This window comes from Xenopus tropicalis, chromosome 1 (assembly GCF_000004195.4).
Source record: "Xenopus tropicalis strain Nigerian chromosome 1, UCB_Xtro_10.0, whole genome shotgun sequence".
NCBI classification, from domain to species: domain Eukaryota; kingdom Metazoa; phylum Chordata; class Amphibia; order Anura; family Pipidae; genus Xenopus; species Xenopus tropicalis.
The window spans coordinates 72,136,732-72,153,179 of record NC_030677.2 but is presented as its reverse complement, the minus strand read 5'-3'; the positions used below and the strand labels follow the sequence as shown (position 1 = coordinate 72,153,179).

Sequence of the window (16,448 nt, the reverse complement as noted above, 5' to 3'; positions counted from 1 at the left end):
ATTCTTTTTGGCAGGCCATAATGAATAAAAAACCGTTCCACAAGGACTTTAGCAACTGTAATTGCTCTTTGATCTTTTGTGGGAAATGCTTGAGCATACCTGGTATAATGGTCTGTAACCACCAACACATTGCTCGTGCCACCCTCATCTGGCTCAATGGATAGGAAGTCGATACAAACTAGATCCAGAGGGCTGTGGCTTTCCATGTGGCTAAGAGCTGGCACCCACCATCGACCCTTTGACCTCTAGCCTGGCTTCCTCCTCTCGGACTTCTTTTATTAGCTGATTGTACGTGAGTGTTTCCTCCCCTTGTTTCATCCTCAACTTCAGCATTATGGGATCAAGGGGTTGAGCTCCCTGTAGGATCTGTTTCACTCTCACTTTGTCCACCAACTTTGGATCCAAGCCCTTCTTTAACAATATCTGATGAAGGATTTTGTCTAGACGTTGTATATAGTCTGACAATTTCTCTCCATGCCCCTGATAAGTATGCTCAAACTGGTAAAGTAGATCAGCAGCATTTTCAGTTCTGCCAAACACATCTTGCAAAGCTTGCAGATAATCATAGGCAGTGCAGTCCTGTTTACTTAACTTCAGATTCCGCACAGTGTCTGCAGCTGCTCCTCTCAGACTTTCAGCTATTCTTTGTTTCTTATGGGCCTCAGGAATATCCCATTCATCCAATACTTGCATAGACTGTTCCATCCAAGACTCATAATTATCCTCACCTGTAGGAACAGGCTGGGATCCAGAGAAGAACCGCAGTTTACGATAACCAATCCCATTATAGGGGCTGCTGCCCTTTGTACATTTCTCAACAAAGTCACCTAGGGCAGTAATGAAGTCAGGTCCTATTGTTGTGGACACAGCCAAAGGTGGCTCATTTGCAGTAGATGTAGGAGATCCCCCTTCTGGTGACCCTTCAGTGGGGAAAACTAACCGAGCTTTGTGGCCCTCTTTACCAAACTCTACTGTAGGTGGTGCATTTAGGTTTATTACTCGGCAGTCCCACTCCAGCAACACACTTGTGGTAGCAGTAACATCATCTTTCTTCATGCCTCTTATGAAACAACGACCCTGGGGAATGACTTCATCCATTAATTGATATATTTGCCTAGTAGTAAAATCTTCTTTAGGAAGTAGCAGTGCTAGACAATGGTCTGTGTTGATGTTTAGGGTTTGGCACCACTCTGCAACAGTTTCAGGGTCCATATTGGATCTCTTCTCTGGCTGTTACTCTTAAAGGGAATGTGGGCGTAGCTTCAAGAATCCCGGACGAGCCCCCAAATGTAGCCCACCCTAGGGTATGGCTTGGTGTACTGTAGTTGTGACTGTGGTGACACCCCAAAGATTCCCAGTAAATACCAACACAAACAGGAAGTAAACCCAGATTTATTACACAGGAACTGGGCTGAAAATGAGTTAGAAAAAATTAAATGCAGATAAATGCAGAAAGTATGAACAGGCAGAAATAGCAATAACAGTGCAATGCAATGTAAACTGCAATAGCAGTTAAGTTCTAACAACTAAGTTTGGGAGCTCCCCTAATGTCCTATAAGCTGGCAGCGTTGGGGCCCTTAAACAACAATTTACATCCAGGATGCTTGTACTTTGTTATTATAGCTTCAAATGTATACTGTCACAATTATCTGTGATTCTAAGTAGTGTTTTCACTGTAATCCACTTGTGTTGGTCAGTAATAATAGTCCCACAGTGGCTTGTTGCAGTCTGTATCTCCTGTGACAACTGACACAGATTGTTCCTCCTGTAAAGTATGTATGAGGGAACTATATTGTACAGGATATCCCAGTGTTACTGCTGCTGCACCAGTTAGATATATACTGTATGTTAGTTACCTGTATCTCAGTACTGTGGCACACTTACTACTGAGATGTGAGACAGGAAACTTGTTTGGGACATGCAGGTCTCCCTTCAGTGCTGGCAGGATTTCACTCAGCTTCCCACACTGCGCAGGGGGGATCTCTGTCACTGTTTTCCATGCAGCATCACACACATACTCTGGCCTTTAGCAGAGATCTCTGGCAGCTCTCTACCCCTCAGGTGCTCAGATCCACTTCCTTCCCTCTTCCTCTTCCTTTTTGGAGCACATCCTCTCCAGAGCATGGCCTTCTGGGATCTGTAGTCCCTTCATTCCTATTACTATACATACTGCTGCAGTCCTTATATCAACAGTGAAAATCCACATAAAGCAGGAAAATAGGCTTACTTTCAATGAAACCAGCTTGGCTACAGTAATATTTCAAAATAAAAGTATAACTCTTTATTCTGCACATTCACATCATGGTTTTAGGAAAATTTAGGCAATGGTTTGATTAGAAATGACTTAATTATATATGGCTGCTGCACATATATGTCACAGTTTGAAAAAATGCAGCTAAAGGTAATATTATTCTCATTGTGATTTGTACTTTATTTGGTGACAGCGTTGTACCTCCCTTAGTAGCAGGGAGTTCTACCCTTTTAGCCATAGTGAGTTATCCCTTCCTCAATCTTAGGGTATAATTGATTCCTTACTTTAATGACAAGGAGTTATACCTCTCTAGCTGTCAGATAACATTTTTAGGGCATATATAGAGAAAGGCCTTCCTAAGGGAGAGATTTAATGTTCTCGGTGATAGCTATTTTAGGATATATGTGACCAATTATACAGAAAACAATTATTTAGAAAGCTCTGAAATACAGGAATCCATTCTATAGAATCCTATGTACTTGGGTATCAGACTTCCTTTCTCAGAAAAATCCTTCATTCCCGACCCGAGCTCTCTCCTATCTCTCTTCTCCTGCTCCTCCCTCCCATAAGAATTCATTCCCCCTCCCATCAGAATGTGTGATCTATGCTACCAGCAGCAGAGCAGCTTCAAGCTAAAATGGCAACTGCTATCTTAAACAAATGGAGGGAGCCTCTAGAGCTGTTTACTCAGGTATAGTAAAGCTTTCAGCAGAATAAATATAGTGTTCTAGGTGGCTAATCTATTGGCAGTAACATGCCAAAATGACTTTCCTTCTCCTTTAATGTAACAAAAACAACCCAGGAATAGAGAGCCCAGAAGGATGTAAGGTGATGTCTGTAGACATTTACACAAATAGCAATGGTTCTGCACACGTTCTATTGAATAACATACAGTATGTTATTGCTGGTTATATGTGCATAGAAACTATGCCTACCAAGGCAAGGAAATGTCTGCACCCCTAAAATATGTTTAGAGATCATTTTCTGTGAACATATACAGTCTGTTCAAATGGTACATTGAATCTTTTGTTTGATATTATCAGTATAAGACATTCTGACTGCAAAAATATAGTTTATTGGATAAGTGGGCAAGTACAGGAAAAATTAGAATAGCAGTATTGGCTATTGTGAAACTAATAGGAATGTTCCTAATTGAGTGCTGGGTAAGCTCAGTAAGAAAAGTCATTCTCTGGAATGAGTGAATGGCTTAGAGTCTTAATGTCAACACATGCACTACTCATTACACGTATTTGTAACATTATGTACTCACTATTTCTAGCTACACCCAGCTGATTGAAGGCATAGCGGGGGCTGTTGGACTTTCCCATGGACACTGACTAAAGAAAAAAGTCTTAGCAAATTCTTAGCAAAAGCTGACTTCTCAAGAAGTTAAAGGAAAAGGTTTTTAATTCTGTTATTTATACAGCTGTCAGCTTTGCAGTGATGTACTTTTATGCACCTTAAGGGGTATATTTTGGGGTTTTTTGCCTTCCTCTGGATCAACTAGTAGTTAGGCAGGTTATATATAGGCATTATGGTTGAACTTGATGGACGTATGTCTTTTTTCAACCCAACTTACTATGTTACTATGTTACTATATTTATGATGCTGTGTAAAAAGTAGAGTGAAGCATTACCAGTGATGTTGCCCAAGGCAACCAATCAGCAATTAGATTTCAACAGTTAAAAAAATCAAAGCAAAACATCCGATTGGCTGCTATGAGTGACATCACCGGTAATGTTTCACTCCACTTTTAATACAGAATTTTAAATATACCCCTACGTGTTTTTGTATCAGTCAAATCATACACTTAACCTCCACCCCATGGGTTTATGGTTGGTGTAATTGCTGATGAACTTTGCACAAGATTCTATGATCCAAAACATTAATATTTGAAAATGGTCAGTTCTATTCAAGCAAAGCCAGTGGTGTTTGTCACCATAATAAAGTTCAATATTTCTGCACTCACCCACTGGTTGTTCATCGACCGCTGATTTAATGGACTCTTCAATAACAAATGGACATATGCTGGTAGTCATTTCCCACATAATGAAACCAAAGGGCCACCAGTACGCCCCTGCACTATATTCCCTTTTTTGTATCATCTAGAAGAAAGAGAATATATGGAGCTCATTTATTAACACTGAGCACATTTGCCTATGGGCAGTAACCCATATCAACTAATCAGTGATTAGTTTTTTTCAGCCAGCTGCATGTAGATTTGAAGGAATTCTCACATTCAGCGTACAAAGGAAAGTATGCTAAGTTAAAAGCCTTAGCTGAATAGAATTAAAATCTACTTTTAACAAGATTTTCAGCTGTGTTTTACCTGCTGATGTCTGGCTTCTTCAGATGCCTGTATAGCCCGTACCCCAAACTCCGAACCAAAAGTCCTGTCTTGACCTCCCATTAGAAGGTACTTTATATAAGTATATTTGCTGGTGCAGTATGCAGGCTTCAAAGGCCCTCTAGTACCCCTTGTTATGTATTATCTATTTTTGTATACCTTTTGTAAATGGTGGTGGGTATACTTTAGCTGGACTAAATATCTAACAAAAAACAAATCAGGCAGTTGCACATTTTATTTTAGAGTTAAGAATACCTGAGTGACCCTGCTAAAAAATACCCTGAAGCAAAGAGATCCATTATATCATTGGATTTCTTTGGACAATGACAATCAATTATTCTTGTTTTATGTTTAGATATAACTAGAAGTTACTTTGTATTACAGTAAAATCCTTTTAGAGAGACTAAAAATTGATTATTAGTAATCCCCTAGCTTCCTGTGAGTACAGGGAGGCAGGGGCCTGCTGAATGCTCAAAGAATTTCTTCTGGAAAGTTACGGTGACCCTAACAATGAGACTGGTCCCCAGAGACCTAATAGGCCTATAACATAGATGACACAAAACTATGCAGCACAATTAAATCAATCCAGGATGTAGCATCTTTGCAGCAGAAATTTAACGAACAGTCTGGGCAGCTAACTGGCAGATGAGATTCAATGTTAATAAATGTAATGTCATGCACATGGGATGCAAAAATATACAAACCAAATCCCTCTTAAAGGGACTATGTAAGACAAATCCGTAATGCCAGGTTTATTATTTACAAGTACCTCTAGGTCTCTTTTTTTTACCAGAATAAGTCAAAACTGTCAACAGAGTAGACTTGCTACTCAAGACATCTTCAGGCCAGCCACCATTTCTTTGGCACTTAAGGGAATGTGAGGTGATGACTGTTGGCAGTTGAGTAGATGTTATCATGTATTTCATGTAATGTAGCTTTTTTATAAGTATATATTGAATAAAAGGGCATTATTACAAAACTTTAAACAAATTTGGATTCATTTATTGGAGGGCTACAAATACTTGTGAATACCGAAATGTGATTTTTACTCCCAATGCCAAGGGCTTGCCCATATTTCTGCCTTTTCCCATCTGAATGTTGCTAATGTGTACATATATTAGCCTAATTAAAATGAAGTAAAATAAGCTGGTATGGTACCACCTGGTTAAATTCAAGCAGTAAGTAAGTTTGCTTCATGTGTAGGAATGTATATCTGAATGGGCACAGTGGCCAAATGAAAACATAAAAAATGATATTGTGTTTTTTAAACCTTTGCTAAATAAACCCAGGTACTCGTGTAAAGTACTACTAACAGGGATTGTAGAAATTTGCAAAGTTTGACTAGGTATTTTGGATCTAGGGAAATGTATGTTTTAATTTGTAGGCCGTGTTTAATTCCCCTTTGTCAGGTTCAGTTTACCCTACTTCCCCCAGATTCACAGATGGTCTATTGAAGAGGAAAGATCCAATCGACAGCTGTTCATCTGTTGCTGAATTTCAACTGCCAAAGTGCTTGGATTTGTATCCACAGGTCATAGGTTGGAATTTTTGTGTGAATTTATTTCAAGTTGCAGGTTTCCTGCATAGACCAGGGTCCCCTTTTCTCTTGCTTTGTCTTATGCTTTACTTTTGTATTCATTTTGTCACTTGACCTGGCAATCAGAAGCACCTAAAGATATACTCTAATTATATCATGTGTCTAAACCCATATATCTTACACTAAGTCATAATCATTGGAACAGACATGTTTACAGGCCTTGAGCAACCCCACTTCCATTATGTCATTAAATCATTACCATATTATGCCCCCAGTAACAGCACAGTAATTATAAGGGCACACATTGGGTTCCCCTCCTTTCCATTCTTCATCTTACCATAACTTCCTACAGCACACCCCTCATCCAAACAAATGGCAGTGAGGCCATAGTATATTAAATGATAATTATGGATTCATTCCTCAAGGGAGAGGATTGTACACCAGAGACGGCTAGCTAAGACATACATAATAACTTCCACAGTATTCACATCTGGATTGCTTTAGGAAGTCACTGTGTTCATTTAGCTTAGACAATAAACAATCAATTCAGTTAAGATTTACAAACAGAAACAAGCCATACTAAAACACTTGAAACACTCAACATTTTGCTTAACCTGTTTACATTTTCCAACCCTGGGTGATATTTTCACCCTTTTGTTATACTGTAATATACTGTAATCTTGTCGGAAAATAAAAATGTCCTCCTCTTAATATGTGAAAAAAATATCATTTTAAAAACAGTTGTAAATAATGTATATATATATATATATATATATATACCTTGACGGGGCGCGTCAGCTTATGCATACTTTGTACAAACCGTGTAACTAAACGTGTCTCTTTTTACTAAAATGCAGCCATTTTTCCTTCAGTGTGTGCAAAATTGGTTTTTAATTTTCTCTTGAAGCTTTATAATGGAGTGCTGGGGTAATGTGTATAGTATATAATACAAGCCACTCACCTACGTGCACCCAATTAGTTTTGATTCATGGGATAGAGCTGTATTTTTGTATATATTTATATATATATATATATATATATATATAAAATATATCATACTCTGTATATATGTTTAAATCCATCTACTCTAACAAGAGAAATAGATGGCGAAAAAAGATTTAATTCAAAGCAAAAAAAAAAAACATTTTTAGATTCACTATTCCCTATAGGATTTCATGGATTTTTTTTTTTTAATGAATTAAGTCATATTACACTGAATATTTTCTGAACAATTAAATCATTTCTAAACCAAAAGATCAGAAGAAAGGGGGACTTTGACCATAACCTTAACTTTTCTTAATCATTAAGACTAAGATCAAACAGACTAGCGAGAAACTTGGGGCACTTGTATTGGGACAAAGGTCTTGTGGCCTGGGGTCTATAACCAGGGAAGCAACAGCTCCTACAAACAACACTAGAATGCTTACATTCATTCTAAGATGGACGATAAAATCACATTTCAGCTACAACATCCCAGACAATAAAAACTGCAACTTTAGATGTATGTTTCAGAGAGCACTATTAAAACACATAATACATATGATATTCATTTTTGAGTTTGGACCACTGATTGCTTCTTTTTTATTTCGAAATCCTGAGTTGTTTGCCAGGTTTGGTTATGGAAAATAGATGGTCTTTGTATGATTATTCAATAACCTTTAAAATGAAGGGCTACTTTTAAGATAAATGATAATGTAAAGCATGTTTCCAGTGCTGGCTTGGTTTGTATTAAATGCTTAAGCCCTGACATTCTCTGGCAATATACAAAGCAGAGTATTGCACAAACCTGGCTGATGTACATGTTAACCATCTTACTTAGACAAAGTGCCAGGAAATACTTTATAAAACATATACAACCAGGGGATCTCATCTTTCTTGCTACAGTCTTTAGCATATGTAGTAGATACACTTGCCCATCCAATTAACATTTGTTCAGGTGAAACCTGCCTAACTGCTAGCTGACTCAGAGAAAGTAGAAAAACACCCATATGATGTTATCTCCTGACTCTAGTTAGAACGGCCCCTTGATCAACTTTAAACTAGTTAATTTTAGTAACTGTGTATTTTCTTCCTTGCTACACAGCATACCGACTAATATATATATAGTATATATATATATACTACATAAAACAACATAAGGTTTCAGTCCACACTGGGACCTTTCTCAAGACAACCATGCCTTTCACACACCCCATTATATATCCATAACAAGCAAACCAATAGGAAGCGACCTCAAAGTGAAATGCCAGAAAGTGGCTGAAGCCAAGTAAAAGTAATGGAAAGTGTCCAGTGCTAGAAGACATCAGCACAAAAAAGGGACTAAGTAGCACTTTTACTTGTTTTTGGCTTCAGCCACTTTCTTGCATTTCACTTTGAGGTCGTTTCCTATTGGTTTGCTTGTTATGGATATATAATGGGGTGTGTAAAAGGCATGGTTGTCTTGAGAAATGTCACAGTGTGGACTGAAACGTTATGTTGGCTATTCATGCTGTTTTAAATACACGTTTTGTTTTTTCACATAAAATCTCGGTGGTGCTGTTATTTTTTGTAGTATTGGAAGTTTTTACCGGACACCCATGGTAAGATATCTAGCGGTGTGCCATCCTTTGCGAACATATACAGTGGAGGAAATAATTATTTGACCCCTCACTGATTTTGTAAGTTTGTCCAATGACAAAGAAATGAAAAGTCTCAGAACAGTATCATTTCAATGGTAGGTTTATTTTAACAGTGGCAGATAGCACATCAAAAGGAAAATCGAAAAAATAACTTTAAATAAAAGATAGCAACTGATTTGCATTTCATTGAGTGAAATAAGTTTTTGAACCCTCTAACAAAAAAAGACTTAATACTTAGTGGAAAAACCCTTGTTTGCAAGCACAGAGGTCAAACGTTTCTTGTAATTGATGACCAAGTTTGCGCACATTTTAGGAGGAATGTTGGTCCACTCCTCTTTGCAGATCATCTCTAAATCCCTATGGTTTCGAGGCTGTCTCTGTGCAACTCTGAGCTTGAGCTCCCTCCATAGGTTTTCTATTGGATTAAGGTCCGGAGACTGACTAGGCCACTCCATGACATTTCTTTTTCATTGGACAAACTTACAAAATCAGTGAGGGGTCAAATAATTATTTCCTCCACTGTATATATGCAAATCCTCCAATTTGAGCTAAATTTGTTTAGAATTCCACAATTTTGTTTTGCTGCTTCTGATTAATATCATGGACTTTAGATAAAATCTTATTGCAAAGAGGAAAGCAGGAACCGCAGATGGTCATTCTGGGCAGTTGGATATAATGTAATTTGCAATTGCTGGATAATTGCAGTTGTTTGTTTTGGATAATCTAACCACAGATAAAAATAACCTATTTTGTTTTCTTTATGTTGTGTTTTTTTCAGTATGACTATTGTTACTGAACCTCAAGTGCATTCCATTTGCTGTTAGATAGTTTGTTTGTTTGCACCCACACCCATGCATGTTTCTTAGGAAACCTAGGTCTAATACTTGCTACATTGTCTTCAGACATACAAGTCTGGATAAAATATCCTCTCTCTGTATGGGGGCAAATAAACCTGTTTTAAATGATATAACTGCCCAAGTTCCTATACCATTTACATAATCAGCATTTAAATAAAAAAATCAACTGCCTTATTATACCATTTGGAACCAAGGATTGCCTGGGAAAAGCTGACAACTGGAAGGGAGGATGGTAGGCTTGCACTTTTATTATCTCACAGATGTACACAAATGTATTATCTTTGCTGGTAGCCCCTTCCAGACCCCTACAATCCAAATGCTGCTTTGCAAGGCCTGTTGACAGGCTCTTGGAAGTGCCTGCGCAACCTTCCCCATAATATACTGACAGATATTGATGACCACCCCCGTACCATGCTGACACCCCATAAAGCCTGGATCCAGTAGCTGAAATACTTAAAGAAAAAAATCACCCATCCTTACTCATAGGGGGAGATTTACTAATCCACGAACGATTCGAGTGACTTTTCGGCGACTTTTTCATACCTTGTGTGACTTTTTCATATTTTTCGCTGCTTTTTCGTACTTTGCAACAAAATTTGTGTGACTTTCCTTGGGCCAGGTTGGAGCTGCACAATGCCATTGATTCCTATGGGAGGCTTTTATCTACTTTTGCCCGTTTGTGGGATCTGTGAGTGCCTGTCATATGTATTGAAGTGAACCAGGTGATGAACACCTGTGCTTAAACTCCCCCACCATGTGTCTTCTAAGCATTCTAGATGACCCTACTACCACTAATCATGAAAGATTAAGGTTTCGGGTATTGGTATTCTACGCAAAAAAAAAACAAAAACCTGTGATCATGCACTGGATAGGTTTATTAAGTTAGTGAATAATGTGTTCCCCTAAACTAAACCCCACAAAGCCAGAGGAACCTCAGCTATATTCCACAAAATTTGCTGTCCCTGGAGGGAATCAGGGCATGTCCACATCCCGCTGCTGATACTATGGACTACGATGCATGTTTTGTAATAAACTGCTCTGCATACATGTATTTGTGATGTAAACCAGTGCCATTGGTATATGGAACAAATTGTGCTAGCTACCATGTACAAAAGGAATATAGATCAATGCACATTTTCTGGCCCAGTGTTCTATTAGTAATTTGCTCTTTACAAAGTGCATACATTTTCAACAACAGGTGTGTTTAGTTACAAGTTCATAATTGTATTAAAAAAGTGCATACACTTGCATACATTTAATTAGTCTTGGAATTTTCTTTCAGCCCTCTTTGAGTTATTGTATTATATTGTATTATAGCTGCTACTTTCAAGGGAAAACTTAATTCCAACCTGACAGTTTTCAGTTCAACAGCCCTAAATACTATAGCTTTCTATAAATGGCAGCATGCATTATTATTTTATTTGTCATGCAATGGGGCGTTAGGAATCTGCCAGTCACTGTTTTATTATGTGTGTCAGCATATGCTTCATATTACACTCTAAGGTTTATTTTTATTATTCCCTTTAAGTCAAGCTGTCTGATTTGGATGTTATTAGCTGAATAAATTATAAAGGAGAAATAATCTACAATAAGATACTGTGTGTAGTGATTTACAGTTCTTGCTCATACCATGAGCAAAAACAAAAACACATTCATTTCAGTGTTCTCTGAGATGCATGTCATACGAAAAGATACAAATATAGTAGTATCTGAAATATATAATATATATACTGTATAATATTAGGCCTACAGCATGTGAATCCAAGATATGGATAAAGCATTAGAAAGCAATGGGAGAAAATATAGTCGTGCTATCATAGGACGAAAAAGTGTAAAAAAACTGGTGCAATACTGTCAATACTGCCCTTCTCACTCTTTATGCTACAGGACTTCTATACATCTGGGCTGATCCACAAGCACAGCATTTGAATTTATAGCTTAATTCTTTGCTGACCTTTAGTTTTTCTTTTTATATCAAATTATAATTTCTGAAGTTATAAATATGATCAACTGGTGCACATAATTGAGATTAATAGCTGTGCCTCACAATTTGCAAATGATTAAAGGCCTTACAGAACAATGGAATGACATGCATTGTGTTGCTCTGTTCCTTTGGGAGGATATTCAGATGATTAGGATAATAAGCACTAGTTGTACTCCGTCTTCCTTTAGTTTTGTTCAGTAGTTTCTATTAACATCAATCCCATGTAGGAAATGATGTTAATATTTGACAACTTGAAGTCATCTCCCTAAATCTCATGGGAAAGTGTTACATCAAGTTTACAATAATAGCAAACATATGTTTGTGGTCTAAAGGCATGCTCACATTGGTCAATGCAAAGTCTGTTTCCTTAAGCTGATTATCATAGCACCAGTGTTGGGATTTAAAATGGGAATATACTGTACAATACAATACTCTGAAATGTTGAAAACAGTGAATATTATTTGTGCCAAAGACTAGGCAACGTTTCGGGTAACCAAGGCTCGAGGCTTGATAAAGGGTGGTTACCTGAAACGTTGCCAAGTCTTTGGCACAAATAAAATTTCCCATTTTTACCATTTCGGAGTGCTGCACCATATTTTATTGTGAATTATCAATTGCCCCTGGCAGTGGGGAGGAGCTTGTGCCCGACACTACACAAAGCGTGATACAGTGAAAAGCAACATGCTTTTACCTATCTATCTATCTATTATCTATCTCTCTACCTATCCTGATAATATGGGAATGATTTGTATCCAACAGAAGCCATACCCTCATCAAATGCAATTGGTATACAGGTATAGGACCCATTATCCAGAATGCTCGGGACCAAGGGTATTCCGGATAAGGGGTCTTTCCGTAATTTGGATCTCAATACCTTAAGTCTACTAAAAAATCAATAAAACATTAATTAAACCCAATAGGATTATTTTGCATCCAATAAGGATTAATTATATCTTAGTTGGGATCAATTACAAGGTTCTGTTTTATTTCTACATAGAAAAAGAAAATCAGTTTAAAATTCTGAATTATTTGATTAAAATGGAGTCTATGGGAGTCGGGCATTCCGTAATTCGGAGCTTTCTGGATAACGGGTTTCCGGATAAGGGGTCCGATACCTGTACATGTCTACTATGTAAGCAAGGAGAGCCCTTCTTACCTATATGGGACCATATGATTATAGATGACAGCGCTGTCCGCCAAAAAAGCTGGGCATCTCTGTAGTTCTGGCAGTGCCCTAGGGCAGCCAGCACGCCTGGTGTTAAAAAGAAAAATTCACAGAGGGGACACTTTACTTGCCTTTTTACATATTGTTACTTGGATGTTACTTAGATCATCAGATGACTAGCTGGAAAACCAGTTTTGTAGTTTTGGAGGAAAAAAATAATTAAAACTCGATAAGAAGTGCCCATGGTTTGGAATCTTAAATATTTTGAATAGGAAGTTCATTTGAGGACTTCCTGCATAACAAAATACAGCATTGTCTGTAGGTACCTGAACAGTTCTAAATCTTAGTTAGCAGAACAGTTGACTTAAGCTATTAAATAACAGTAGGTCTGCATTAGAGGTAGTTGAGGGCATCATTTCTGGCACTCAGCATGCAGGGCAGGGGCACTTTAGGGTGGGCCCAGGGCAAAAATCTCATTGGTGGGCTGCAGTGTTATCTCAAAATATCTGTAAAAGGACTACTCTCAAGATGGAGAACATGAATATATTAATGTAATATAGAAATAGTATGTGCTTACTGATGTAGATATGAGGTCCAGATGCACCACACATAAACCATAATCACAGTACAAGTCTTTTATTGAAAAATCCCTAAGGAACATTTTTTTTAAGTGAATGTGGTTGAGTTTAAGGACTTCCAAAAGGAGGTGTTATTTCTAGGGGATTCTTTAGTGAAAAGTTAAAGCTATCGAGCGTTTTTATCATTCGTGGCCCCTGTCCTGATGGGCCCTGTGCAATTTCCCCATCAAAATGGCCCTGATGTAGGGTTGTCAATTGCTCTGTGGAAGATAAGCTGCTGTCAGTCAAGATTGACTAATTAAACTTTCTGTTGTCATGGAGGCACACTAGGGTTGTCACCTGACCAGTATTTTGCTGGCCTGCCCAGTAAAGAAGGTGCTTAATGCCACTGCTATTGATAGGGGACAAAAATATAGGAAGGTTGGTATTTTTTCCAAAAATGTGGTGACCCTAAGGCTTTATATTTATATTTACTTGAAAAATATGCCTAAAATAAATATACATAAATGATAAATCAGGAATGCGTGCGTGAGAGATCCCCTTTAAGTGGTTTATTTTGGTTATTGTATTACTGGCATTTGAGATGATATAAACAAATGTTTGTTGTCTGCTCTTTTCTTGGTTCCATGACATCAAAAAGCGGAACTGAGTTCTCATATTGCAAGTCAGAGGCTTAGAAATGTTACCCACAGGAATGTATTGGGATTTAAATACAAAAAAGTAAAATATCACGAGAGCCGAAATATATACTGGCAGGATTATATTTGGCCTAATCCTTGGCTAAATAGTAAACATTTTTAAAAGTTTTAATATTATCTAATGTTCTTTACAGTTGTGGAGAATGATCTTTAATTGTTCTGGAAACTCCCTGAGATTTGCTCATAGGAAAATCCTCTAGTTTCCATGTTAAATAATAAAGATGATAGTTACTGTATTCAGATATGCCATAGAATCAGTAAACCAGCTGGGTGCTTCAACTTTGTTCTGTATAGAGACATGTATTACATAAACTTTGCGCTATAATGTCCCCATCACATATTGCAGCAGTTATTTTTAGCCATACGGACAGAGGCCCTAAAGTAGACCGTACAATTGCTAATCCTGTTTGCATGTATTATGTTGATTTGAAACCTAGGCACATGACCTATGGGCATATTACATCATGTCAAAGTTAGGTGTATGTTGTAGTAGTGCCCCAGGATGAAAATTGCATAGAACAGACACAATACACCATGTTTTTCACTCTTTACAACATGCTAAGTGCTCAAAAGCACAGATTTTGCAATCTATAGAGCAGAAGGCCCTGGACCATTCCATGAATACAGTGTAGTCTGTGTCTGGTGGGTGTTAAGTACCTTGCCCTGGATACAATACAATTTTTTTGGGTTAGGAAAGCAGGCGGGGACATCATATGGGGTGGGGAAATATATGCAATGGGCAGGGAAATGGGTAGAGTTGGTGGGGATATGGGTAGAGTATAGGCGGATTTGGTGTTATAAAGGGTAATCTGTATGTGGAGAGGGTCAGGAAAGGGAGGGATTTGTAGGGTTTTACAAATTTACCGGCAGTTTCATTGCCAGTAAATTTGTAATTCCGGCCCCAGCCCTAGCTAGTGATTTACCAGCTGGGCCAGTCAAATACCCTAGCCACAGGCTACACTAAAGTTCCCTGCTGTTCTCTAAATCAGTACTAAGGGGTACAATTTTGTGCCCTTTAGCGCTATAGTGCTTTAGGCAAAGTATTTGATAAATCAACCCTTATGTTTTGTATTGCAGGAATGTATTTGCTATTTGTATTGACATTAGTCATGCTGAATGTAAAATGCTTTTTATTTACTTTGACAAACAAGTCCTTCACTAGACCTTTTCATTATTTTATCTACTATTTTTGCTGACCATTGATCAAAGAACTATATGCACAATATTACCGTATTGTATTCTTTAAGGTACTTATCACAGGGGGGGTCATTCATAATTAGCATTGCAGGATGCAAGCCTGCATGTTTTCTATATTTTGCACCCTAGCCTATGGTGGACCCCTGTGGGTTGAGGTCTATGCAATCCAGAATAAAGGAGCAATGCCTTCCTGATGTATACAGCATTGCCTAAATTTGAATGCATTTGGATGCATTCCTGTGCCCCTGTACTCCTAATTTGCTCATGATTTCTATGCTAGCATGAGGTGCAGAGTACCACAATGTCCTGGACGCAAGTGCTGGGTAAATGAGTACTAAGGGGTGTAAATTTATCACTAGTGTTTGGGATATTTGTAAATAACCCTCTAGTATCATCAGCAATGTTACAGATAACTCCTGTTGCCTGATATCTTATATAAAAAACTTTGCTTAAAAATCAGATAAAACCATAATAAGGCAAAAGTCTGGCCAGGACTAGTAACCCCTAGCAACCAATCAGATGTTTTATTTTAGCAGTCCATGTGACAATATGGTACAATATGGACAAGTTAAATACTGAGTTGTTTTGGTTTACTATTTGGGGCAAGTGTGGCTCTGTTTTACTATATCAACTTGAATGTCTTGAATGTAAACTTGATTTGGAATTGTTTTGTTGTTCATGCAGGTATCTTCTGGAAGCCAGAAATACTATCCCTTTTGAAATGTCAGTTCTTATACAATAGGGCATTTTAGGACAAAATCATGGTAATAATAAGAGACTCTGGTGATATCACTTCAAATGCATGATACTAATAGACTCTGTGGGTTTAGGATTTTCAAAAAAATGTTTATTCATTTTATTGGAAGTGAACAAACCATAGGGAAGCAAGCATCCTGTCACTAAATCCCCACCGGACAGAACTGAAGAAAGAAGCTGTATTTCATTACGCCAGCACTCTTATGGAACTACGAGGGTTATACTGCACAGCATCAAGGGAATGTATAATACAAGAGCACGGCATGAGGATCATCTTTCATCCTTTGTCATCTAAAGTCACAATTTATATTGGTTATGACAGGGCAGTTTTTGTGGGACAGAATGTACAGCTGTAATCTTGTGTCCTAATTGCTTACAGAAGATGCATTTGAGCGGTCCACTCAGATCATTTGGTATCAGAGAAAATGCATACTTCTTTTGAAAGCATTAGGTGTCTGAT

General features: G+C 37.8%; 1 protein-coding gene across 1 annotated transcript; it reads right to left on the bottom strand.

The window, feature by feature from the left end:
• Window positions 1-210: 210 nt before the first annotated feature.
• On the bottom strand, window positions 211-1,212 carry LOC116411997 (paraneoplastic antigen Ma1 homolog). Its single transcript, XM_031904838.1, has one exon. The coding sequence runs from the start codon at window positions 1,210-1,212 to the stop codon at window positions 211-213; it is 1,002 nt and encodes a 333-aa protein (XP_031760698.1).
• Between the last annotated feature and the right edge of the window lie 15,236 nt (window positions 1,213-16,448).

Bases quoted from the DNA above. Each gene is read 5' to 3' on its own strand.
- LOC116411997 (XM_031904838.1), bottom strand. From the start codon at position 1,212: ATGGACCCTGAAACTGTTGCAGAGTGGTGCCAAACCCTAAACATCAAC.